General features: G+C 43.6%; 2 protein-coding genes across 10 annotated transcripts; one reads left to right on the top strand and one right to left on the bottom strand.

The window, feature by feature from the left end:
- Positions 1-5,596: 5,596 nt before the first annotated feature.
- LOC146977271 (uncharacterized) lies at positions 5,597-20,659 on the bottom strand. 9 transcript variants are annotated; one of them, XM_085793369.1, is made up of 18 exons: positions 19,919-20,042; positions 18,795-19,200; positions 17,888-17,980; positions 16,166-16,888; positions 15,762-15,843; positions 14,888-15,290; positions 13,541-14,761; positions 11,787-11,867; positions 11,587-11,699; positions 11,404-11,462; positions 11,196-11,285; positions 11,052-11,095; positions 10,786-10,958; positions 10,068-10,138; positions 9,808-9,953; positions 9,570-9,714; positions 6,635-6,781; positions 5,597-6,543 (listed from the first exon to the last, which is right to left on the bottom strand). In XM_085793369.1, exons 4-18 carry the CDS (start codon positions 16,694-16,696, stop codon positions 6,256-6,258), a joined length of 3,594 nt encoding a protein of 1,197 aa, XP_085649495.1. In that variant the 5' UTR covers positions 16,697-16,888; positions 17,888-17,980; positions 18,795-19,200; positions 19,919-20,042; the 3' UTR covers positions 5,597-6,255. The 9 variants fall into 9 exon arrangements, with proteins under 9 accessions (XP_085649495.1, XP_085649494.1, XP_085649498.1 ...); XM_085793368.1 differs by lacking the exon at positions 17,888-17,980 and adding an exon at positions 17,316-17,489; XM_085793372.1 differs by lacking the exon at positions 17,888-17,980 and having other exon boundaries at positions 13,541-13,887; positions 14,041-14,761.
- Positions 20,454-24,985, top strand: LOC146977270 (uncharacterized). The gene is made up of 2 exons (XM_085793374.1): positions 20,454-20,732; positions 21,790-24,985. The coding sequence occupies exons 1-2, from the start codon at positions 20,528-20,530 to the stop codon at positions 23,436-23,438; spliced, it is 1,854 nt and encodes a 617-aa protein (XP_085649500.1). The 5' UTR covers positions 20,454-20,527; the 3' UTR covers positions 23,439-24,985.
- The last annotated feature ends 1,408 nt before the right edge of the window (positions 24,986-26,393 follow it).

Genomic DNA, 26,393 nt, shown 5'->3' with positions numbered 1-26,393 from the left:
GTGTGTGTGTGTGTGTGTGTGTGTGTGTGTGTGTCTGTCTGTGTGTGGAAGAGGAGGCATGTGTCCCATTACCATTATGGGGACAAACTCAAAGACAGAATGGGGGGCCCCTGGAGAAATTGCTGCCAAAAAGGCAGCAGAGGAGTGTGTGGCAATCAGTGGGATGACGGGTTGGGGTTGTCCTGCACCAGTCATCTGGAAAGTTCTCCACTTATCTCTGGGCCCGAGACACTGGCCAACCAATTCAGCCTGGCAAATAAGTATTATGTAGTCTGACAGAGTTTGTCCGTCCAAATGAGCTGCAGAACACGCCGTTGTTTTTTAAACTGTGAATGGCAGCGCTGCTGTGTCGGGCCCCGCCCCGGCTCGGGCTCTTTTTTTTTGTGGCCCTCGAGAAAACCCAGATTGTGCTGTGAGTGAACCCATCACCTTGTTTATTAATTGTTTCGAACAAAGCACGGCTGATTATTCTGACCCTTCTTCTGAACCGTCCTTCTCTTTGAATCCCTGCAAATATATTTGGAGCTCTTTCACACTGTGAGATCCTCGCTCTGCTATGTCGAATGACAACACACGCAATGTGCTCGACAAGCATCTAACACTGCCTCCAACAAAACCTTTTGGAAATGAGGAATCTGTGCTCAACACTTTTGGTAACTTCAAAACCAGTAATCCAACACATTCACCCACTCGCCCATCAGATTGTGGGGCAGAGGCTTCAGCTGTCAGACTCATCTGCTGTGGAAACATCTTCTAGTTTGGGTCCATGAGGCAGATAAACTTCTCCATGTTCACTATCCATTTTGATAAAGCTGAAATGTGGGCTCAGGCTCACTGCTCTGGGCCTATAGACTGCTGGGGCACTTCCTACGATGCACTCAGCTCCTCTCTCCATCTGTACGGATTCATATCCCATCATTACAAGTTACTAACTCGCCTTCTTCTCTTTCCTCTTGTTCTGTCTCTCTCCCCCTGTTGCTTCCTGCAGGTGTTGAGTCTGGATCTGCAAACCACTAAGTGCCCCCGAATCTTCCTCAACAGCCACAGTTAAGTTTAGTCCTATTATTATTATCATTACTACTAGTATCATATGTCTATGTGCAACTTGCATTGTGCTATGTTCTTGTTCCCTCCTGCCAAACTCAGCATGGTTGAGCTGAACTGGTATGAACTCATTTGACATTTGTAAAAGTCCCACACTCATCAGTTTTTGAGGTGAGTCTGCCCCCCCAAAAAAAGTGAACCATTAACCCAATGTAACAATTACATGTCACCACGCACTATGACGGTTTAGATGTGGCCTTTTAGAATAAGGTCAAACAACAGGTACAAACTTGTTTTATATAAACCCTGTGTTAGCATCAGCATGCAAGCAGGTATCAGGCTGTGCTAATAGACACAAAAGTGTTTTGAGCTTAATTTTTATGTTGACATTTATTATTTGTTACTATGTTTCAATGGTCACAATAAGAAAAGTAGTTTGATGATAATAAAAGCTATGCTAGTGGCTTTGTGAGCGTAAGCTAAATGATATAGAGCTAAATGCTAAAGGCCGGTTGAAATCAAAGTGATAGAGAAGTTGTGCTTTTAATTCAGTTTTAGTTTTAAGGTCAGCTAACTAAAAAAAAAAGCTACATCACATAATGGATGTGGGCTGCATGGTCGAACTACGCCTCCATCCCTGGAGTTATCTACTGGCATGGCTACTGGTATCAGAGACACTTTGTTATCATGGGTCAGGAAAAAAAAGGTCTCAGCATACCTGAGCGGACTTCAAAAGACAACACTGTCCTCAAATTTCAAGAAGCCATCTCATCTCCTAGCCCACCGTTAACCGTAATGGAACAAATGTGCCAGTCAAACGGAGCAAAGTGGTGCAACAGAGGGTGTTACTGTGTAGGAACAGAGGGAAGGAAACACAGGTGCCCTGTGTCAGAGCGGCCTATTAAACAACACACAGGCCCTGAAGGCAGGAAGCTGCTATTGACTGGGAGACATCAAGAAAAACACACCTTTCAAAGCACACACACACATTCAACACTACACACACACACTGAGGTGGATAAAATCAGCCAGGTATCAGGTACTGCCCTGAGGGTGGGGGTTGACCTGCGGAGGCCAGAGGAGTCAAACGCAGCTGACAAATAGCTCATTCAACATCACGATAACACTGATCCATCGCTGAGCTGAACACAGACGATTAAATATTACAAAGTTAGCAGAGAATCGATGTAAACAATCTGAGATTTAGGTTCGATACTGGAGTTAAATGAGTTGAGAGATGAATCCAGATAAGAGAGAAAGGGGGGTTTACTTCACAAACAATCTTGCCCTGCATACGTCCGCATTAACCCACGCAGCGCTGACTTTGAGATCCCATCCGGTATGTTTGTCCTGCATCTTGAAAGCCGCCGAGTCTGTGCCCGAGGAGTGTTGTCAGAGGCGGGAGAGTATGTGGAAGTGGAGAGGGCGAAGAGAGGTCATGCGTTGAAATACCCTTAAGCAAGGCACTTGCCTTAACTCTGTCAATGAGAGGCTTGCTTGGCTACAAAAGCCAGCATTTGTAAAAAAGGGAGGAAATCTAAAGAGCGCGCCGTGTTTGGACTGGGTCTGATTGGCAAATAAAATGAAAATGTCTGGGTTTGAGTCTGGCCACGAGAAAAGCTACACTAATGAGTCCAGTCTGGGAGGGAGGGGGAAAAAAAGAGGAAGGGATGATGTTTTTCTTTCCAGTGCCTGCCATCTTGTCGAAAAACAAGCTACAGCAATAAAAGAAAATCATTTATGCTGAAAAAGAAAATGACGCTGATACAGAAACTGAATATACGGAGTGTGTTTGGATCTTTGCAGTCAGAGAGTACAGGAGTGGAACAAGTGGATAAGAGCAGGGAGAAGGTATAAGAGGCGAGTGGAGTCTGAGTGGGGGAAGAAAAAAAAACACTCTGGAAGGACCACAGAGAGATTTCAAGGGCCCTGGATGGAGAGACAGCAGGAGTCAAGAGGAAAAGATGGAGACAGAGAAACAGAGAGAGGGAGGGGGGTAGCAGAGGAAAGGAGGTTTTCAATAGCCAGAGTGGGAGAAATCAAGTGTTAGTGCGGGTAAGAGATAAAAAGTAACAAGTAGAGCGTGCAAGGCGTCAGCAGCAGATGGAGAATGAGCGTCAGGAGGAGCATTGAGGGCAGATTAAAAAAAAAAAAAAAACGAATCTCAGCGATGAACGTGCGCATCCACAGTCCAGTTTATGTTTGCTTGCAGGTGTTTGTGGATTATATTTACTGAGAGCTATTGTGTGCATGTTGAGCAGTGTTCAAAGCAACACTGCATGTGAGGGGGAGGAGAAAAGAGGAAAATAAAAAAGAGAGAAGGGGGGGCAGAAGTGACCTTACGTGTCGGGGTCTTTGCTGGACAAGTCCCTAATGATCACAACTTGAGCTCTTGCCTTTTTAATTACCCACCCAGGCCTGACTGAGTCGCACAAAGCTGGAGAATGGGGTGGCACAAATGGAACAAAAACAGGCCAATTCCTGGGGAAGGATGCCCTCTGAACCCGGCAGCTAATGCAGCCCCTGCTGCTCCAGCCCCGTCATTATCGTGGCTGGAGAGGAGCGGAGAGATGGCACTCCAAAAACAAGGCCACCACCGCCGCCGCCGCCACCGCCACTGAAAGTCATGGTCCACAGGCCATGTGAGAAGAGAGTTTCAGCCCACAGCTCCACCGTGACGCCATGCAGCAGCACCAGACGAGCACCTTTAACAGATTGTGTGGGGGGAGGGGGGGGCGGCTGAACGCAGCACATTATTAAGAAAAAAAAAAACGCTTCAATTTGATCTGGAAATAAACAAGCGCTGCTAAATGGCTGATTCTTCTCGCTGTAGCGTTTCGTCACAGGCCCGAGAGCATGTAGGTTAGCCAAGATGGCGTCACCTTTCAGCGCGCCAAGCCTCCCCGTCCCCCCCGTCCCCGTCCCCTCTATCCCCGGCCCTGCTGAAGGTGCAGCGAAGGCCCCCGGGGGGCCCTGTCACTCATGTGGCCCATCAGTCACCCTCATCTGCAGAATCTGACTTTATCTTAATGAGCCTTTGTTATTCCTGTGAATGAATGGAGGCTGCTTCCATTCAGGGGACAAGTTGAGCATTATCACATTAACTGAGCACCACACCTGATCAGATCTGATCGATCAGGTCCTCACTTCCTCCTCGTGTCCGTCCGTCCAGGTGAGTGAAATCGTACACAGAAATCTACAAGACCAACGTGGAGCTGACACGTTTGTCCAGCGCCACCGTGATCCAGACAGGACGTGTGTGAGTGTCACTGTCTGTGTTGTCTGTGCTCTTCTGCACTTCATATTGTCACATCGCATTCCTGTATGAGGAGTGTGTGTGTTGTGAGTGTGTGTGTGTGTGTGTGTGTGTGTGTGTTGTGAGTGTGTGTGTGTGTTTGTGGGAGGGGAAGGGGGGGCGGGGTTTAATTCCAGACATCCTGCTCTTATTGTCAACCGCCCCAGGTCGACTGCTGCTCAACATGTCAGGCTGAAAGAGAACAAAATGGGGCCCATGCCACTGTGAGTGATCACACACATAGACACACACACACACACACACACACACACACACACACACACACACACACACACACACACACACACACACACACACACTTTCCTCTACATATCAGTTTAGGATCACCACAGTGTTGTGATAAGATATTAAGGTTAAATTTGGTGGGAATTTTTTTTCCAAAAACAGACATTCAGTGTTTCATCACTGTTTTTTTGGAACAATAACTTTTAAGGTCTTTTACAAACTCCTGCATCTTCAGTCTGATCGGCCTCCAACACCGTGATGCAAAAATTAATCAATATATTGTGATTGCCAGATTGAGATTTAGGTTTATGTGGTCATTTCTGCATTTAATTTTACTGACATAATATAATTTTTTATGTAATGTTGTCTGTAAGTTTTGTGAGATCTGAACTTGACAAGATTGTTCCCTAATGTTTAGAAAGATATTTGTTAAGTGCGGGATTTCTGTTGCACCACATTGCTTCATTGTAAAATGTGTAAACTGTATATTTATATGATGTGGACATCGCATTTGGCCACCTCGTGGTTTCAATATTCAATTTAAAAGTCATTAAGTTATTTCTTGATTAAATTTTGGGACTTAATTCTTGTTTGAGGTTCCTTCAAGTTAATATAATTTCTCTTGATTATCTTGTCCCATCATGACTTATTTTATATATCAATGTCAATATGACATAACAATAATGATTTTATATACTGTAGCCCATGTATGTCGCTTTTTACAACAAAAGTGTTCTCATATAATGAAAAGATCAAAGGTTGTAAGTTATTACTGCATATCAATAGAGGTAGTTATGTAATTTGAGCCGGGGTGGAAACAAAGACACATTCTCAGTAACCAAATAAAGCAGATATTGAACATTTAAGTTGATTTACATTTTTTGTGAAATCTTTCATTTCCTATCTTAGAAATAATAATAAAAAGTGACACAATTAAACAACACAATACACGCTCATAAAACTTATGCAGCAAGAATTTGAATAACACTGATAAAAACAACAACTCTGAAAGATTTACACAAGTAACAGTTTATTTTTCCCCAAAAGAGAAAAACAACAACATTTTGGTAATAAATCCTTCATATGAACAAGATATGTAACAGTGAAAGAAGCACTGTCAACAAATCAACAGTTTATGCACAATATCAAAAACAACAAAAGTGCAAATAGGATTCCTTAAAACAAGTTTCTAACTTACTGACAGCTCATTTTCTCCCTGTACCATCACTCACACTTGTCCTGTGCTACAGCGCCCTCTTGTGGTTTTAAAGGCACATGTTTTGCCCGGAGCACACTGTCGCAGTTGTGTACCATTTTGAGAATTAAAACAAACCAAAACTATTCAAAAAGAAGGAAAAAAAACACTAAATAAATTAGGGCCAGACACTTTGAGTCACTCAACGAAAGAATCAGGTTCTCCCCTCCGTCCTGAGAGTCTGGGTGCTTGGGATTCCCTGAGGTTTTTGAAAAAGTGCACAAGAGAAAAATGCAGAAAAACTCAAAAACACAACAAGTTGCAGAGACATATTTCACACTGTTTATAACTTTGGTGTTTCCCTGCTTCAGTTCTTAACCAAACTTAGAAATCTGAAGTCCTGTCAGCTCACAGGAACAAACACGAATCTGCATTTTCAAAGGGCCGTTATTATCTCTGAGGGGAACGCCACCTGTCAGACCTCTTTGTTCCGTCGCGGGATCACAATCCTGCGATAAGTCCGTCTTTCAGAGATGTTGCGTCTGACTTTGACCACCGGCGGAGGAGCCAGCTCCAGCTCCAGTGAGGGGCTGGAGTGGGACTTCTTCAGCCCGCCTTCCTCGTCCTCTTCCTCCCCCGGAGCGTCTGCACACATGGCCTTATCAAACTGGCTCAGGTCTGCGGTGCTCAACACGCCGTTGCCTGTCGTCTGCATGCTCTGCCAGGCCTCCAGCACCTGGTTGTAGGTCTCATAGCGACACATCTGCAGGGTTGGAGCAAAAAGAAACTGGGTCACTTTTTGTTTTTTTTTCTCACACCTGTATTTGCACATTTTCCCAGAGCAGCTCCTCCACCTCGTGCTGCAGGTAATCTGCTCTGACTCGATGCTCCTCCAGCTCCTTGGCTTTGGCTTTTTTGCCCTCCGGTGGGTTTTCCTGCAGATAGGACAGGTCCGCCTTAAAGGACTCTAACATTCCTGCATGAGACTGCAGCTGACGCTCCTGCACAGGAAATAGCAGAGAGAAACAAATTAAGCTTTCATGCAAATAAGCTCAATGCAAATCCTGCTGAACAGCAAACAGAACAGAACAAAAGGCCATCAGGTACGATCAGGAACAGAGTCTGTGCACTTTATGGATATCTCATGGCAAGTGTCACATTATACCCAGGGGGCAAAGCAAAAAAACGGACACGGAGCGTTGTAAAAGCTTTGACACCAGAAATGATATCTAGGAACTTCAAGGATTAAAACCTGGGTGGACAACCCGGTCAACTAGCTGCTGGAAAGCTACAGGGGCCAAAACCCCTTTCTGGGGTCATTTTGCTGGCGAAATGATGTAAATGCAAATATTTAGGTACTACAATGGCATAAATAGTCATACAACTATAAAATTTGGCAGAGAGTATCTTGACACATAGGGGGAGGCATGAAAAAAAGATTCTGGGGTTTGTTGCAGCTCGATTTTAAGATATCACCCTCAACATCCCAAAAAAGACCAAAAAAAGTACTGTCCGCCTGACAAATTCTCATGAAAATTATTATTTTTCAGCACTTTATGGAGAATATCTATGCTTAACATGTATATAGAAAAAATCCTTAATTCATAAGCTTCCATTTGAGTCCAAGATAGCCTTTCTATCTCAAAAGCTCCACTTGCTGTGGCCAACGGTCTTCTCTATCTATCTGTTCACTTTGGGGAGACCAGAAATAGAATGGTTTCTGATCAGGCCAGTTAACATGTAGTTTTTCACAATAGGTGTTGCATTGTTTGGAGACAGCCTGTAGCTTTCCAGTAGCTAGTAGAAAGGCTATCTTGGACTCAAATGGAAGCTTATGAATTAAGGAATTTTTCTATATATGTGTTAAGCATAGATATTCTCCATAAAGTGCTGAAAAATAATAATTTTCATGAGAATTTGTCAGGCGAACAGTACTTTTTTTGGTCTTTTTTGGGATGTTGAGGGTGATATCTTAAAATCGAGTTGCAACAAACCCCAGAATGTTTTTTTCATGCCTCCCCCTATGTGTCAAGATACTCTCTGCCAAATTTTATAGTTGTATGACTATTTATGCCATTGTAGTACCTAAATATTTGCATTTACATCATTTCGCCAGCAAAATGACCCCAGAAAGGGGTTTTGGCCCCTGTAGCTTTCCAGCAGCTAGTTGACCGGGTTGTCCACCCAGGTTTTAATCCTTGAAGTTCCTAGATATCATTTCTGGTGTCAAACCTTTTACAACGCTCCGTGTCCGTTTTTCAAAAAACTGGGATTTTGCCCCCTGGGTACATGGCATGTCTGTTACATTAATCATATTTAAAAAGAAATTGATTGTTTGATTTTAAAGTAAAACTATGCAACTTTTGAAAGAACTACATTGACACTCTGTCAGAAATGAGAAGTTTAATTCACTAATAAATAAAATAGCTGTTGTTCACTTCAGATTAAATTTGTTCCTGTAATAGCTTAGGAGGCTAATGTTAGTAAAATGTTAAGTCAATATTGCTATAAACGCTGCTTCTCCTAGTCTCAGTTCAATGGGAGGTCAACGTGGCCAACGGTCTTCTCTATCTATCTGTTCACTTTGGGGAGACCAGAAATAGAATGGTTTCTGATCAGGCCAGTTAACATGTAGTTTTTCACAATAGGTGTTGCATTGTTTGGAGACAGCCTGTAGCTTTCCAGTAGCTAGTAGAAAGGCTATCTTGGACTCAAATGGAAGCTTATGAATTAAGGAATTTTTCTATATATGTGTTAAGCATAGATATTCTCCATAAAGTGCTGAAAAATAATAATTTTCATGAGAATTTGTCAGGCGAACAGTACTTTTTTTGGTCTTTTTTGGGATGTTGAGGGTGATATCTTAAAATCGAGTTGCAACAAACCCCAGAATGTTTTTTTCATGCCTCCCCCTATGTGTCAAGATACTCTCTGCCAAATTTTATAGTTGTATGACTATTTATGCCATTGTAGTACCTAAATATTTGCATTTACATCATTTCGCCAGCAAAATGACCCCAGAAAGGGGTTTTGGCCCCTGTAGCTTTCCAGCAGCTAGTTGACCGGGTTGTCCACCCAGGTTTTAATCCTTGAAGTTCCTAGATATCATTTCTGGTGTCAAACCTTTTACAACGCTCCGTGTCCGTTTTTCAAAAAACTGGGATTTTGCCCCCTGGGTACATGGCATGTCTGTTACATTAATCATATTTAAAAAGAAATTGATTGTTTGATTTTAAAGTAAAACTATGCAACTTTTGAAAGAACTACATTGACACTCTGTCAGAAATGAGAAGTTTAATTCACTAATAAATAAAATAGCTGTTGTTCACTTCAGATTAAATTTGTTCCTGTAATAGCTTAGGAGGCTAATGTTAGTAAAATGTTAAGTCAATATTGCTATAAACGCTGCTTCTCCTAGTCTCAGTTCAATGGGACAAAAATATTGTTCAAAATTACATATGTGATGGTTTTGTTAGCTGTCCCTGTCCCTGATATTATTGAGAAAAATATATACTGTATATAAAATAGCAGACTTTGGTCGTAATTTTAGTATCTCTTGATTTATTGGCCAAAACTTGAGCTTAAATTACGAACAGGTTCAGAAATAGTTTTTATACCATGAACAATAACATTTCTCAAGCCGCCTATAAAACGGAAACAACAAATATACAACACACACACACATTTGGTATAGAAATAGGAGTTCACAGTTCAGAAGAAAAACATGCAAAATAACTTGTAATTATAAGGAAATCAAAGCCACCAAGAAAGAGAAGTATGGTTGTGTACCAGAGTGTGAGCAGACTGCGTGGCGGGGAGGATCGGCCTGAAGAACTTCCTCTGGGAGCCGACGGCCGCGGGGAACGGAGGCGACGAGTGGAGAGCCGAGACCAGGTTGATGCGGCTGATCCACGAGTTCATCTCCACTTTGGATCTGAGCAACAAAACAAACAAGATCTCTGAGTGTGGCAAACACACACACACATACATACATGCACATACAGATTCCAGCTGTGCCGTGACTTACGAGGCCTGGAAGAGGAAAACCCTCCAATCAGCCGTCTGCAAACGGAAGACGTGCGGTTTCTTGGTGTAATCAGCCGCCTGCTCGGCCAGAGAGTGGTGCACGCTCACCACCTCCTCGTTAGTCTGCTGCTCCCTCCTGTAATCATCCTGACACGCAAACACACAAACACAATGAGGGGATATTACAGAAATGTATTTATAATGACAGACGACACTGAATTATTTTCACAACACAGTAAAAGCTGGAGCTGAGTTTCTGACCTTCTGTAAGTAAAGGACCATTCCCCTCAGGACGCCGTAGAAAGTCTTCCAGCCTCTTTTCCCCCACGGAGCTGCAACAAGGTAGAAACAGGTGTGTGTATGTGAGGAATAGACACTAACAGCATTCACATTATAATTACAGGATAATACACAGTGTTTCCTCTACATTCATTTAGGAGTGGCGGGCCGCCATTCCTAAATCCTAGCCCCCACTCCACACCGAGGCCAAGTTGTTTTTGAGGCAAATGCAGAGACTGTTTGCCGAAAAACTGAACCCAACGGGAACACGCATCAGTTGTTTTGCATGAATTTACCTCTAAAACAACTCTGTCTCGTAACGTTCTGTTATTGTCTCATAGCGTGGTGAATGTGCAGGTCACAACTTGTCCACAAGAGCGTTTTGGAGTTGTTGGATTGTGTATTTGATGAGTTTGATGAGGGAAACCAAGAAATTCCATGAGCCTCCGTAGCGTAGCTCTGAGCAGCTCACAGCTCTGCTCCGCCGTTCTAAAAATAGCTTGCACCGACAATTAAAGGTAACAAACCTACTGCTATGACTATAGGGATTATGGCAATGGGCCAATTTGCCAAAATGTTCAACTATCCCTTTAAAATGCAGTTACAACAAACTTCAGGACTTAATGTTGACAATGTTTTGTAAAGTTATTGAATAATAAAACTAAAAACTATCCTAATAGTCAAATTAAGGCCGACTTACTGCGTTTGCCGTCAGTGTCGGCATGGAGTTTTCTCTGGAGGAATCCCTCTTTGACCACTGACGCCTTTTTGTCCAGAGGAACATCCTGGAAGGGGTTGGATTTTGTATGCAGCGTGGCACAGTTCCCTGTGTCTTCATCCGGCAACACAGAGTTTTTCAACTCCTCCTCATCACTGCAACACACAGCGGGAGATTATTTAGTGAGGGATATGACAAAGGTGTAGTCATTGAAAGAGAGCAGATAAAAAAAACATCTGTCCACTTACATTGCCCACTCCAGCTGCTCGTTCTTAATGGAATTGTAAAGACTCTATAATGTAGATGGAGAGAGGAAAGATGTAAAATAACAATTTCATCAACATCTTGATTTAATAAAATGTGTTCTCTGAAAGCTTCGGTGACGGCCTCACTTTCAGGAGATCCTTGTTGAAGTTTTCATCTTCATTCATCCCGTCCAGGTTGGTCACAAACTTCGAGGAGGACATGGATTTTCCCACATGCTGTCATCACACACAAAAAACTAATTACACGTCTCACACAGATCTTTAGATAACAGTGTCAAGTCACAACAGAATCTACAATATCCTCAATCACTTCTTTCACACATAAATGTCTCACCTGTCCGTGCAAGTCAGTGTTGAGAAGCATCAAAGCGCAAGTCAGAGCCAACACGGCCCCTGGGGGTATTTAAAAAAAAAAAGAAGTGATAATGACACATGTATATGTCACATAAGAGCTCTCACAGCTGTGTCTATGAGCATGAATCACAAAAACATCACACAACCAGTGACAGAGACTCACCTGAGGAGGAGAAGGAGTCGGGGTTGCACTCCTGGTAGCGGCAGGCGAAATGCTGCAGCACGCGTTCTCTCTCCTGGCTCTCCCCGATCAGCACCACCACCTTCAGGAACGACCTGACACAGAGAGAAAGAAACTGAAACCGTAAGCGACAACGAGTCTGTCATTGCAGGCCGTTCACACTCTGCCTCTGTGATTCTCACCTCAGGGCATGATCCAGGGTCTGCCCGGTGAAGTCGAAAAATTTGAGATATTCCTCTCCGACAGCTTGACTGAAGGCGTTACTGAACAGAGAAAACAAAAAAATTCAGTATGATTGTTATCGTGACTTAGAGGGTTTAGAAAACAATCAATCAATCAATCTTTTTTTTTTATCAGCTTGAAACTGTAAACAAAGGAAGATGATGCTGCACTGGCAAAAGAAACCATGTGACCTCCAGACTATGATTCCCGCGCACATAGAGGAAGTTGGTTCTTTTTCACAGATTAAACAAGAACTGAAAACCCACTGGTTCAGCTTCTCAGTCTCACCCTCCTGCAGCGATGACATCACTGAGCTCAGAGGTGAAACAGGTGTCAAATGTTCAACCAGTTCATCATCATCGACGAGTACTCCAGTGTTACAGTTCCAGTTTCAGGAACTAGATACCGTAGATGCTACGATTCCCACCATGCAGTTCAATAGCGTCTTAAAATAAACTCTCCATGTCTGGGTAATGCGTGGGTTGTTTTAACCTTAACGCCGCCACATAGTTTCTGTTATTAGTTCAGCATTAGGTCAGTTCAGCCTGGTGGCATCACCAAGGGGATTTTTATCAGATTGTAGTAAGAGGATGGAATAAATGAAAGAGTGTTTCTTGTGGAATAAAGTTAGTTCTCCAAGGGCAAAAGGGTGTGGGGGGGCGTAGATATATTGACTTATAAATATTATTAAATCGTGTTACTGACCTGTAAAGAAAAAGAAAAATCTCTGGACATATAACAACATGTGTATATTTAACAGAATTGTGGCCATGAATCATATACACATAAGGTGTGTCCAAGCAAATTTCCATTAGTATGATAAATAGTAATGTTGTGACAGTTTGTATGAATTAAATTCAACCTTTATCCCCACACTGTACAGCCTGCCCATGACATGATACATACATTTAGTTGTCATAATTTCACCGGTTTCCAATGAAATATTGTGTATTCTTCCATGTTAAATATATCATGAAATTCTACCGATGGAAATTTGCTTGGACATACTTTACATAAACACATCTTGTTTATGCGCTAGGGACTAAGACTAAGAGAAAGGTTTAGATTATAACCTGTCATGGAACTATTATCTGTTGTGGTTGTTGAACATTATTGCCTGTAATCTTGTTGGCTCTATGCAAATATCAATAAAGAAAGTTTGGATTAAAAAAAAAGTCTAGATTATAGACTGAGGTTGGCAGATTCAAAACACATCAAGTACTCTAATTCTCATTTTCTTCTTTTAATAATTTACATATAGCCGAAATATTCTGATCAAAAAGGTTGTTGCTAACTTCTGAAAAGCCTGAGAAAGATTTCCACCAGGTTTCTCCAGCACCATACATTGTTGTTCATGTTTTGTCAGTGATGTAAAGTGAATGTTGTTGTAATGGATGTTCAAAAGGTTTGATTGTTAAGAGCTGGCTATTTTTGGACTTTTTCATTGTTTGATACTGTTTACGCAGCGCTGTGGTTATGTCCGTCGTTGCCTGGGCGTAGTTGTTATTCATTCACTGATGTTATATCAATGTATTATATTCTAGCTCTAAAGTTATTCATCGATGCTGTGGTTGACATTTACTCCAGCTGGGAATTCCCCACCGCAGCAGTAAAACCCTCTGCAACCCTCTACTTGTGGGTTTTAGCAGCGGTGCCCTCAACACAGTCATTCCACGAACAGACAGATTGAAATGATCTAAAAACATGTTCTTACTCTTTATCCAAATGTTTCACCACATCCACCCGTTGGATGCCGTCCAACTTATAGAGCCGCTCGGCGAGGCGGCGGGCCATCTCTCTCTCCACCTCGCCTCCGTTCATGTGATTCTCCTGAGGCACAGCTGACTCAGGAGGGTCGGGTTGCTCCCCGTTGGCCACCACAGTCTGTACATCCCCATCCTCGGGAGCTCCTTCCTCTCCGCCCTGACGTGACGTCTCCTCCTCTGCCTGCGTGCCCACCTGATTTACCTCAGCCTCTGCTGTGGGCTGTGCGGCGGCTTCAGTCTCGGGAGACAGCTGCTCCGTTGTCTCTGACTCATCTGAATTCTCTGGTTGCGCGAGCTGCTCGGCTGTCTGCTCTGACTGAACTGACTCCTCCGTCTGCTCTGACTGAACCGACTCCTCCGTCTGCTCTGACTGAACCGACTCCTCCGTCTGCTCTGACTGAACTGTCTGCTCTGGCTGAACTGACTCCTCCGACTCCTCTGACTGAACCGACTCCTCCGTCTGCTCTGACTGAACCGACTCCTCCGTCTGCTCCTCCTCCGTCTGCTCTGACTGAACCGACTCCTCCGTCTGCTCTGACTGAACCGACTCCTCCGTCTGCTCCTCCTCCGTCTGCTCTGACTGAACCGACTCCTCCGTCTGCTCCGTCTGCTCTGACTGAACCGACTCCTCCGTCTGCTCCATCTGCTCTGTGGTTTCGGGCTGGGCTGGCTCCTCCTCCGTCAGCTCCATCTGTGCCGACTGTTCCAGATGTTGTGACTGCTGTGATTCCTGGATTTGCTCTGGCTCTTCCGGCCGCTCGGCCTCGGGTTGTTCAGGTTGCGGTGACGCCTCTCTCTCCTGTGAACTCGTGTGGTCACACTCTGAACAACTTATCTCCTCCAGTTTTTCACTCAGGTCCAATACGTCTTGTGAGTTTTCTATCTTCTCTGCATTTTCTAACCCCTGCACTGATGCTTCTTCTCTCTCTTCGTTGTCCGCTGCCTCTGACTGTTCAGGGTCCATGTCACGATCTACATCTTCACGCATTTCTGGCTCTTCGGTCTGATCTGTGGGATCTTCATGTAACCGTTCCGGTATCTCTGTGTCCTCTTCAGTTCCCGAACAGCAGCTCTCCTCCGAAGGCTCTTCCTGTTGCGGATCAATAAGCTTATCGGGGTTTTGTGTCAGCCCAGTGTCGTCAGGCTGTGGCGGCTCTGCAGAGACCTCCCTACAAAGTGTGGATGGAACATGCAATGCAGTCAGTGTTATATTTGCACATACTGTGACACGATTAACATAATGAAAGCATTTACTTTTAGTGCACACTTCCTGTTCCCCTTTTTTTGATACTCACACATAACTGAGACAACTGACAGTTTTTGCCTCTTCACTTTCCTCAGGGCAAGATACGTTTATCACACTCTGCTCTGCATCTTCTTCTTCTTCGTCCTCGTCTTCTTCCTCGCCTCCCTCCTCGTTCTCCTCTTCACTCTCTACCACACTATTTGCTGAAGTTTGCTCTTCCTCTGAGTCTCCCTGTCCAGTCAGCAAAACGCCGGGCTCCTCCTGTTCCTCTTCTGGTTTTAAATCCTCAACGCTGTCCGCCTCATCCTCCGAGTCTTCAATCACATTAACAATATCGATTAAGTCCACAGTTTCAACTGTATCCGATGGTGATGAGCGTCCTTCCTCCTCCTCCTCCTCCTCCTCTTCTTCTTCTTCTTCTTCTTCGTCTGTGTCTGCCCTCAGTGCGATTTCTGGGATTTTTTTCAGACACATGAGAACATCAGAGTTTTGCAGTAAAAATCTACACTTTTTTTTTAATTTGTTGCATGCATGGACATTTTTAATTTGTAACATTACTGACAAAATGAGATTACACTTTACACATCCCATGCCTGGATAAGAGCACGATGAAGATAACTTATTTTCCCTGCCTCTTACTCATTTCCTTTTAAACTAGATGGTCTGCCAAATTACTTGTAATTAATACCGACAGAAAAGAAAACGAAAACACGAGCAAATCTATCATGGCCAATGACTAATAGAAATCATTACAAGAGCAACTACCTACACATTCCATATGAACTCATAATTTTCTCTTTGTACCGTCTCTTAAACTCCAGTGTCCTTAACAGCCTTTGAATTTCAGTCAAAACACTCAAGAAATACAACAATAAACAAGAAAACTAACGGAAACATGTTTCTTTAAAGGTGTTAATACGTACCATTGTCACTGTCTACTGGCTCGTGTGCTGAACCTTCCTTTTCCTGTGTCGCCGGCTCTTCTGCATCTGCAGCATCACATGGCTGGAAATTGCAACACAGGCCGATCGATCATGAGCATGACATGTGTGAGAGAAAACTTGTGACGGCCGGTAGGGTTGGTGAGTAGGTAGCTACGGTCCTGAGACTCATCTGACTAACATGATGTCCACTCTCACTTCTCAACCCACTACAACAACATAAACACACATCTCTAAGGACATAAAGACTGGTGTAGTCAGCGAGGGAAGAGGTAATGACACAGGAAGTGCCGTATAAAAGGTGTAGCTACACAGACACAGAAATAGACAAGAATCTAAATAACGGCGGTATAACAGCATTACATCTCCAATCACACATTACTCACCTCTGAGCCGTTTCCTGTCCACTCTACGCCTGAATTCAGAGGCTGTGAGTCAAACTCATCTTGTTCCTCCCTCTCCTCCGGTGCGAGAGGTTCAGCGTTATCATCGTCAGACTGGTGAAGTGACAGGGAAGTGGTGCCTGGGCTCGTCGTCACGCCACCGTAGTTCAGCTCATTCGCCAGGCTCCTGTCAGTCATAGGTGAAGGCGTCTCTGTGAAGGGGCCGGGCATGTCCCACTGCACTGTGGCGATAGAAAGCCGAGGACTGGTGCAGCTCATGGGGTGCGCTGGCCATATTATTTGCTCCCACTGCTCTGCCGCCTCAGGACTCTCTTGTCCTGCCTTCAGGGTGAGACTGAGTTGATCGGCCCCATGTGCCTGGTTTATCAGCACGCCCGTCGCGCCCAAAACAATGGCCTCCTGTTCTCCATTGATGCGCTGGTGCTCTATAGACATCCATGAGTCTTGTTGAGGCTCCTGCAGGAATGAATCTGTGTGATCTGGCAGAGAGGAGCACAAGGTTTCCTCCTCCATTAGAGTCTGCCTCAGTTTAGTTTGTTATGTTGAGGTTTTCGTGGATTTCGGTGAGAGACGCTGTAGCTGTAAATGCCACACAATACCCCTCCCTTTGCTAAATGCAGTCCTGGCGGATGTTCATTTTTGTTAAGTTGCGTAAATCAGAGATCCCAAGTCATGTTATAACTTCCAGCGGCGCCATTCACAGATCTGTAACAAAAGACAGAACTCATTACTGTTTAAAAATATCTAACCACATCCTCATCTTCAGCAGCACAAGAAAAACTGGCATATATTTTAGGTCAGACACATTCGGCCTGATGTCGCCCAACAAAAACAAAACCGCTCTGTTAAAATGAGTCTTCATGAACTATTTGAATGCCACACTAAAAAAAAAAAAACTTTTTGGGGAACCTCCAGCAGGGACATCTGATAGCTGATGAACAAAAGAAGCCATTCATGACCCTCTACTATATTTGGTTGTAGAGTAATAGCAACGAGATCTCTATTTTTCTATTCATCTGTGAGAAGGAGTCGATTTAAAAAGCCCCCCTACAAAAGGCAGTATTTCAAATTACAAAATATCACGCTGCCAAAACACAACCAAACAAAACACTCCACACACACACTCACTCACTGCATAATCCAGTTTAGAGAAGATTTCTTCCTTCTTTTTAGCCCATCTTGATTATTTCTCAAATGTCTTAATCTCTTGGCATTGCAGCTGTGTAGTGCAACAGACTTCAGTGAAATGACACAAAAGCTCGTTTGCACTTCCTGACCACAGACGTGTATCAAATCAGCACAGCAACTGAGCAAGAGAGGCAGAAAGAGAGAGAGAGAGGGAGGGAGAGAGAGAGAGAGGCAGAGAGACAGAGGTGCATGTGTGGAGGTTTAGAAGGGGGGCAGAGGGTGGGGTTGAGGGGTTGTCTCTGCTGAGCAGTTTAACTATCTATCTACACCCTGTGTTTATCATTTTATCATGGTGCTGCACTCGGACCCAGGCTGATGGACCAGGCCGCGTTGAACTCTAAACCTGTCGTCACTGTGTGTTGCCAACACAAAAACCAAGGACATCTTGTCCGAGAAAGTCAAAAAAGTCAGAAGTTAAAACATCGCCACATCTCATCCTTTTTCTGCCTGATTCAATCTTAAGTTTGATCTCAGATTCATCCCTCTATCTATGACACTATTTTTTTTTTTCAATACCTGTCTGTCTTCATTATTCTATTCACGTCATGTAACCAACATCCGGGACAGACTTTGACCACATTTCCTGTGTGGGTGCTCACTTCGCAGTTCCTGTCAGGGTGTTACAGTACATGTTTGAGAGTTAACGACGACTAGCAACACAGGATCATCTGTAAACACTGTGTTGGAAACAGAAAGAATGTATTTGCTTAAACTTTACAAACTGCAAAGTTGCCTCTTGTGGTATTTCCAGTTTAAAAGACTGAATTTCAAATGAATTCTGATACTCTGAAATTATACAGGACCGATTATAATCTCCTAAAGCCCTTGTAGAAAATATTGAGCATTTCACATGATAACACGGTTAATCTTCTGTGTGTGATAGTATCTTTGGCAGCACTGTTGATACTAAACACTGTAGCTGAATGCTTGGCTGACTCTGGAGATCCCCAGAAATAAACATTTTTTTCAACCTCACACAAAGAGAAAATAAGTCAAAATTAAAGATACTTTCACGCAAATATAAAATAAATCAACCAAAATTCACTTTGCCCTATGTGACGTTTACCATGAGAAGTTGCTAACAATGAATGGGAAGCTTTCACAGCGTGTCACCCTGGAGAGGATGCTTGACACATTAAAGGGGAAGTAGAAATATATTTATATTCAACAAAACATCCAACAGAGAACAAAATAAAAAGAGGAACACAGCCACTCTGGGGGAAAAGTGAAAGTGTGAAATGAGTTATAAATGTATACATGTGCAATAATAGAACTTGTCTATGGTGGATCAACCCTACCTAGTACTTCATTCATTACATTCAGTGAACACTGCACAGACGTAGACTTGAACATTTTCAAACCTCAAAGAGCTAAAATAAAATCTCATTAAGAGAAATCGTTTCAACTGTGGAGCATGACTTACCCCTTCCAGGCTCTTTAAAGCGACATCATATGATCAGCCAGCTTGTGAGGTTTTAAGTCAAGTCTTGTGGGAGGGAAAGACACACCACTGTGTTGCACTGGCTTGATACTGCTGTCAAAGAGCAGTGCCTTCGCAGACACATTCACCCACACACGAGTATACAAACACCCCTCAGTTGATTGTGCCTGAACCTGCTGCGCGCAACAAACCAGCTACACATCCGTTCTCTTAAAGGCAGGCAGCCTCTCAAGTCTGTGGTGTCGCATAAAGATGCATGCAGGTCACACGTCCCAGTCTGGACCAAGTCCCCCTCCTCCTCCTCCTCCTCCTCTGTGCTTCCTGTCCATTTTGAAGAGATCACGATCACAGTTTTCCGTCAGCCTTCGTCCCGTTCGTCTCGCTACAGCTGGGTGGGGAAAAACAGGGATAATTTAGAGAAGGGTAAGAGTGAGAGAAAGCAGCTGAATGGCAACAAGGAGGAAGGGAAAAAAGGTACACGGTGATTGGCAGATAGCTCAAGGGCTCAGAGACACCTGAGAGGCCTCAGCCCACGCCCACTGTCCTGAAGGCATGTAAGCAGCACACATACATGTGATTCAGGTGAGAGGAGTGGCTCAGTTTCATTCCAGCAAATGACAGCAGGAGCAATGTGGTAAAACCAGAAGTTGTCCAAATGCAGTATGCACATTTTAACTATACTACTGTACAGTAGTACTGCTGCTTTATTTCCTACTGCCTGTCTGTGGGTAGGAACTCTGGTGCACAGTGCACACAGACTGTCTGACTGTGCTATTTTCACTGCTATTTTTAGTATCATCATCACTTAATTGAATTATTTTTATTATGTGGCCTTTGTTTAATTTTGGTAACAAACCACTTTAAAGACAATAAAAACAGTTCTATCTTTACTGACAGATTAGCACAAATAAAACTATTCACTTGTTTAGCATCAGCTACAGTTTTATTAGCTTCATTAGCAGCAGCATTTAGCATCACTCCTTGCTAGCCTGGTTTAGCATTTTTCACACACAAAATATTACTATTAGCACTAGTTACAAGCATTGATGCAGTTAGCTATAATTACTAACTACCACATTAACTAGTTGTAAAACCATTTAGCTCACATGAGTGAAGTTATGTAAGGTCGTTATTCTTCACAATGTTGATTATACTATTGGCGTAACCAAGTGTAAACAGTGTCATTAGCACGATTAGCATCCAAATAACCGTTGGTATTTAGAACGTTAGCGTTACCTAGCAGCAGTTAAGTGAGCGTCCTTGCTAGTGGCTGGAGGAGTTGATGATATTGTTGTTGTTGTAGTACTAGTGGTGGTACTAGTAGGATAGTATTATTTGTAGTAACCTAGTAATGCTGCTGTGGTTTGGCTGGTTTTCTTTTGTTGTTTACACACCATCATCATCATCACCGTGTTTGTTTGAGTGAGGCACAAGAGCATCTATCGTGGGGGGGCTCAGGGCTGTTGGTCCGACGGTAAGTTACCGCGCCACACCGCTGGGGGCGCTGCAGGCCTGTGCCCCGGCAGCCTCTCCTCTCCTCACCGTCATCCTCCTGCGCCCGTCCTCCGCTTTGTTTGTTCCGCACACGGCAGCAACAGAGCGTCTTTGCACACACCCACTCACCTTATTTGTGTGTTTTGTCCCTGATACTTTGAACTGTAGCAGTGTACCGCCGCGCCGAGTTGCCTGCAACACCCGCAGCCGCTCGGTCAAACATGGCCAAGAAGACGAACGACCTGAAAACCTTCCTGGAGTCGTCTCTGAACGAGATCTTCAAAGCCACGGTGAGCGACATCCTGGACTCGGTGGACCGGACCCTGCGTGAGTACCAGGGCACGATACACAGGATCGAGTCCGAGAACGAGGGCCTGAAGAGGCGGCTGCTTGCACACGAGAGCAGGGAGTCTGCGGCCAGAGTCGGTAAATATCAACATCAGACTGTGTGTGTAGCCTCGTCATGCAGGCACCGACCCTTTGTTCAAGCATGTCCCGCAGAGTCAGCAAACTGTGCCCCGGTGGATATAAATAAAGGTTTCAGCGCCACAGTAACGTAACAACAACACTGCAAACAGACGTAAACAATGCTGCACTTACTTCGTTCAGAGTGGATTAATCAGTCAACCAAACATTAACACTGCGTCAACACTGGTTAATCATCGAGGCCTGTAGGCTAAACCATCAACTCTGACATTTTACTGACTAATAATTCACTATATAATGAAAACAGCTGGTTTATCTGGTATGGTTTAGGCATGCCAGACTTATAGTATAACATTATAATAACAGTCTGATGATTCTAGTACAGCGTATGTGCATGGTCCACACAGTGCACACATCACAGTATTTGTGCCCTTGGCCTTAAAATGGCAGTATCCGTTTTTAAACATCAATCAATCACACTTTTTAAAGTTTATTTTATTATGTAGGGAAAAAAACAGCCCTTGTGGAGATCACATCTGTGCATGTAAGGAAACACAGCAGCATATAATATTAAGCTCCTCGCTATTTCCACACATTTTGCATGATACCTGCTAGTAAGAAGTGCATTCAATATGTTTTGGTGTTAACTGTGTCACCTATAGTGATGAAGCTGCAGAGAAGTATAACACAACTCTGCTAAACAACACTGTTTGTCTAGCACCAAGCTGATAAACTGGTAAAGTTAAGGACTAGCTGATGAACAAAGGGGAGTGTTTTGTAGTGAAAGAGCCAAGCAGCTAGTGAGTATTGTGGTTATATTTGCTAGATTTTTAGAAACACAACCCCTAATAAAAGCTCAGATTTAAAACAATATGCGAACACACACAACTACAGTTAGGCCTATACCAGTGGTTTCAGCTTGCTCTACTCCCCCCAGTGTCAACACAAAAGGCAGCTTTAATATATTACTGCTGTCATAACTCTTGTTTTGTTTACAGTATAGATATGCATAGCACATAGTTGCAAGCTCATTTATTTTGGCCTTGAATTTTCACAGATGCTCGTGAACAAGATGACCCAGAAAAGTATTCGACCTCAGAGTGGAGCGGCGGCCCCATCAGCTCCACCAAGATGTCCATATGCAGCAGTGACAAGAAGAGCCGCAGGAGGAAGCACAAAGACAAGCTGAGGGACAGCACATCCTCTGCCTCTTTCTTCAAACAGACTAATCACGGTGTGGAACCACCGTGTGTGAAGCCCTCAGAGGTAACTCTGTCCACACAGACCTTGGTATCAGTGAAGACGGAGCCCGGCTTGGATGAAAACGGCGCCATGGACCTCTCCCTCTCCCAGCCCTCGTCTCTTTTCAATCTGTTAGTGAAGTCGGTGAAAAGTGAGAACACAGAGGTGGGTTGTGACAGCCACGATGCATACGCGCCTCTGCTGCCACCTTCAGGCTCGGACCAAGAGTCCAGAGGCAGCGAAGTCAAAGTCACCATTGTTTCTGACAGCTACGTGCAGGAAGATGGACCGGTTATTAAGACGGAGCTGGAGGAGGAGGAGGAGGAGGAGGAGGAGCAGAACGGGGTGTTGGGGTACGGTGCTGATGACAGCTTCTGTAAGCAGGAGTTGAACCATGAGTTGAGGTATTACCCTGCGTCACAGCAAGATCCTGAGGGGCCGAGCAGAGAGGCAGAGCCAATTTCAGAGTCAGAAATAGAGACGCATAAGGAAAACGATTCACCCGCTGCTCCTGGAGACGAGGGTTCGGAGAACAACGACAACATACTGCACTGTCCCTCCTGTCCTAAAACATTCAGCCGAGCAACCTCGCTCAACACCCACATGAGAACTCACAAAGAAAAGGTCCACAACTGCAGCTACTGCGGTAAACACTTCAGCCGAGCCGATCTCCTCAAATCCCACAAACGCACCCACACGGGGGAAAGACCCTACTGCTGCAACATCTGCAGCAAAACGTACGCCCACCCCAGTCAGCTCAGGATACACAAACGCATACACACCGGAGAGAAACCGTATTCCTGCTCGCACTGCGGGAAGCGCTTCAACGAGCACAACCAGCTCAAAGTCCACCTGCGGACTCACACCGGGGAGAGGCCTTACAGCTGCCAGGAGTGCGGCAAAACCTTCAGCAACGCGGGCAACCTGCGCATACACGAGAGGATCCACACCGGCGAGAAGCCGTACGGCTGCACCCAGTGCGGGAAAAGGTTCAACGGCCTGGGCGACCTCAAGACGCATAACAGGATCCACACCGGAGAGAGGCCCTACAGCTGCAAGCTGTGCAAGAAGACCTTCAGCCAGGCGGGCCACCTCACCATACACATGCGGATGCACACGGGAGAGAGGCCGTACAGCTGCGACGAGTGCGGCAAGAAGTTCACGGTGGCCAGCAGCCTCAAACTGCACCAGAGGACTCACACGGGGGAGAAGGAGTACAACTGCTCGTACTGCAGCAAGAGCTTCAGCCGGGCGGGCCACCTGAAGAGACACGAGCTGGTCCACACCAAAGAGAAGGTCTACCTGTGCAGCGACTGCGGAAAGACCTACACGGACCACTCCTCTCTGAAGAAACACTTGAAGAAGCACGCCGCCGCCAAGGAGCTGCTGATGGCTGAGTGCGAGGGCGGCGCCAGCGAGGCCGACTCGAACCCGGGCCCGGCCTCGGCCTCGGAGACACTTTAAAGACACCGATAGAAATTCCGACCAAATTTGTTTGAATGATGCAAAAGCTGAGATTCAAAATCCACTGACTACTTTGAAGCACATCTCCCGGCCTATAATCAGCATCATTTGTCATGATGATGGGGAGAAATGTATTGTTGAAACAGCAAGGACACTGGACAAGAGGATGCACGTGCGCCAGAAATCAGGTGTGTGACTTGTAACAGTTTCATAAATGAAAGAGATCATCAGATACTAAACCACTTCCCTGCAGTTTTTGATACAAAGATATTTATTCTGCTGGAGGGGCATGGGCTCATTGAGATGAATGAAAGCCTTGTCTTCAGTCCGAGCACAGCCTGAAGCTTGAATGTAGTACTTTCACTCTTTATTATGAGATGCTCGTGACAGAATATAAAATAGTTACCACTGTGGTGGAGTGGTTGAATTATTAAAAGCTCCTGTGAAGTGGTTTGGTTTCTGATAAAACTTTAAACTGATTCACCTGCTGGACTTCATCTGCATCGTATTTCACTGTCTCCCCAGTACCTGTGAAAACACACAGCCAATAATGTAGCCCCCTGTGCTGCTTTAACACAGGGCCAAATATTTAGTAGTGATTCATTATTTAATTTTGATCAATTAACTAAGTGATATTCTACCTGTAGTCAACTCTCTGACGAAAAATGACTAAAATGACTTTAACATACATGATGTATGTTACCAAAATGTTGGTTTTATGTTTATGAAATGATTCATAAGAAAAAAAAAAAAAAAGAAAGACTGCCAGGGTGTGATTATTATTTACACTGCTGTCGTGACTCGTGTCTTTAAGTAAGACATCACATCCCAGGTCCAGCGCTGCAGTCGAAAAGTCGCAAAGGACAAAGGAAAAGTTTTTAGGAAAGGAGAATAATTAATTTTTTTATTTGCAACCCAGGTAAAGTCTAGGTTCTGTTGTCTTGCCCTTTGACCTTCCTATGAGGGGGAAAAAAAGATAAGTTTGAGGGTTGTTGAGTAAAAATATCCAAATCTAACTGTTTTAGAAATAAAGTGCTTCTACACATATTTATACACCTTGTAGCCAGAGAGTTAGAAACGTGTACCGCTCAGTAACGTAAGGTGAAGATCATTGATATAATGCTGTATATAGCTTTAATTACACAGTCAGCTGTCCAATCTATTGAACTGACGAGAATGTATTTGTGTAATGATGTTACTGAAAATGATGTTAACGCAAATTCAGTATGGACGGATCAGCTCTCAGTAGTGAATGAATAATCGTTGGTAAGCCCGGCTGATCTCAGATAATGTGGAGCTTCTCGTGGATTCGTTCTAGGTTTACCCCTGTGACACCACGTCGGTCTCACCATGAATAATGTGCAAGTGACACACGCAGGAGTAAAGTCTCATGTTCGTGATAATCGGCCTACTGTTAGTTGTGGTGGCAACTGGTTGATATACCTGCATAGCAATGTATATTAAACTGAGTGTTTGCTGCTAGGAATTTATCGTGATTTACTTCTGTGTGATTTGTGTCTAAATTAAAGAGAAACATTAACCAGAAACATTTTTCTGTCTTTTTTTTTCTTTACTTAAGATACACTTTTATTTCAAATGATAGAAAATGTGCAGGAAAATTATGTTCACTAAAAGTACAAATACATTCATTCATTTGGTGAGACTGTGAAAGCAGATACACATATAGTACGTACCTGTAAGTGCTTGTGTGTAATGCAGTGGTTCCTGCCTTTATTCCCTCAAGCTATACAACAAAAAATACTAAAAAAAAACCTTCACACACATACATGTGAGTAGGGATGTCACAATTACTTGTTAATCGCAGTATTAAACGCCACAATTAATTGATCGCAAAGATTCCTAAATACCGTCACTTTCCAAAAAAAGATTATGTATGAACCGTGTCGGCAGATGTGCGCCAAAGTAAAGGTAAATGCACAGATACTGGTCCATTTACCTAACATAGCATTAAATTGATATGAATTTAAATGCTAGAGTGTCATTTGTAATTTAAAAAAAAAAGATTAAAATTAACTTTTGATATAGATGACACTTCCCCTGGCGGATTAATAATTGGTCATATTTTAATAGATATTTAAAATATTTTATAATAAGTAATGTATATTTTAACTATATTTTATTTTACACATTAATAGTGTTTTGAAATTAATAATAATCGTGATAATCGTAATACCGTGATTATTTCTCTGACAGTAATCGTACCAAAAAAATCTATTATCGTGACATCCCTACATGTGAGAATTGTTGTTTAATTAGGAATCCAAAATGTGTCTTGTCTACATAAATCCACAGTGATGGAAAATAGTTTTCGCAGGTGAAGAAATGATGCTGTGACAGACAAGGACGCTTCATGCTGAAGGTTCAGTTGTCTCAGTCTCAGTATGAAACATGATTGGATCACAGGTCCTTCAGTTTTGAGTATGTAACATATTATTACTGTAAGACATTTTACAGGATTAGTTCACCCAAATGACAAAAGACCTATTTTTCCTCCTACCTCGAGCTGGAATGTAGATATTTTTGACTGACATTTCCCTGCAACAGAGATGAATGGGATTCATTATGTGTTCAAAAACACACAGTCAGCTGATTTCACAGGAAACTATTTCTTCATTATAAAGACGCTCAACCCAAGGTCTGTGGATTGTCCAGAGTAACCAGGACATGACTCTGGAAAAACAAGACAATTTCTATCTCTCAGGTCATATTTTCATGATCAGTTACTGATAAATACATTTCTTGTCTTCAAATTGAAAATAATTTTGGAGGAAATGCCCATTAAGATTCTCAGAGCCCACTGCTTGATCTTCATTTCCCTCTTTCGTTTCCCCCCAAAAAACAATATTAAGTTTATTGTCATGAAAGAAGGATATTCTCTCATCTGAGAAGTTGGAACCAGCTAATATTTGGACCTTTATGCTTGAAAAATCAGCA

This window comes from Trachurus japonicus, chromosome 12 (genome assembly GCF_045865225.1).
Source record: "Trachurus japonicus isolate A0001 chromosome 12, Traja_1.0".
In the NCBI taxonomy this organism is placed as follows: Eukaryota; Metazoa; Chordata; class Actinopteri; order Carangiformes; family Carangidae; genus Trachurus; species Trachurus japonicus.
This window is presented reverse-complemented; position numbering and strand designations above follow the sequence as displayed.

Bases quoted from the DNA above. Each gene is read 5' to 3' on its own strand.
- LOC146977271 (XM_085793366.1), bottom strand. From the start codon at position 16,696: ATGGAGGAGGAAACCTTGTGCTCCTCTCTGCCAGATCACACAGATTCA. The intron at 10,959-11,051 runs GTAAGTGGACAG...TGTGTGTTGCAG, and splicing joins GAGCAGCTGGAGTGGGCAAT to TGATGAGGAGGAGTTGAAAA. The intron at 10,139-10,785 runs GTAAGTCGGCCT...ACCTTGTTGCAG, and splicing joins CGACACTGACGGCAAACGCA to CTCCGTGGGGGAAAAGAGGC.
- LOC146977270 (XM_085793374.1), top strand. From the start codon at position 20,528: ATGGCCAAGAAGACGAACGACCTGAAAACCTTCCTGGAGTCGTCTCTG. The intron at 20,733-21,789 runs GTAAATATCAAC...GAATTTTCACAG, and splicing joins GGAGTCTGCGGCCAGAGTCG to ATGCTCGTGAACAAGATGAC.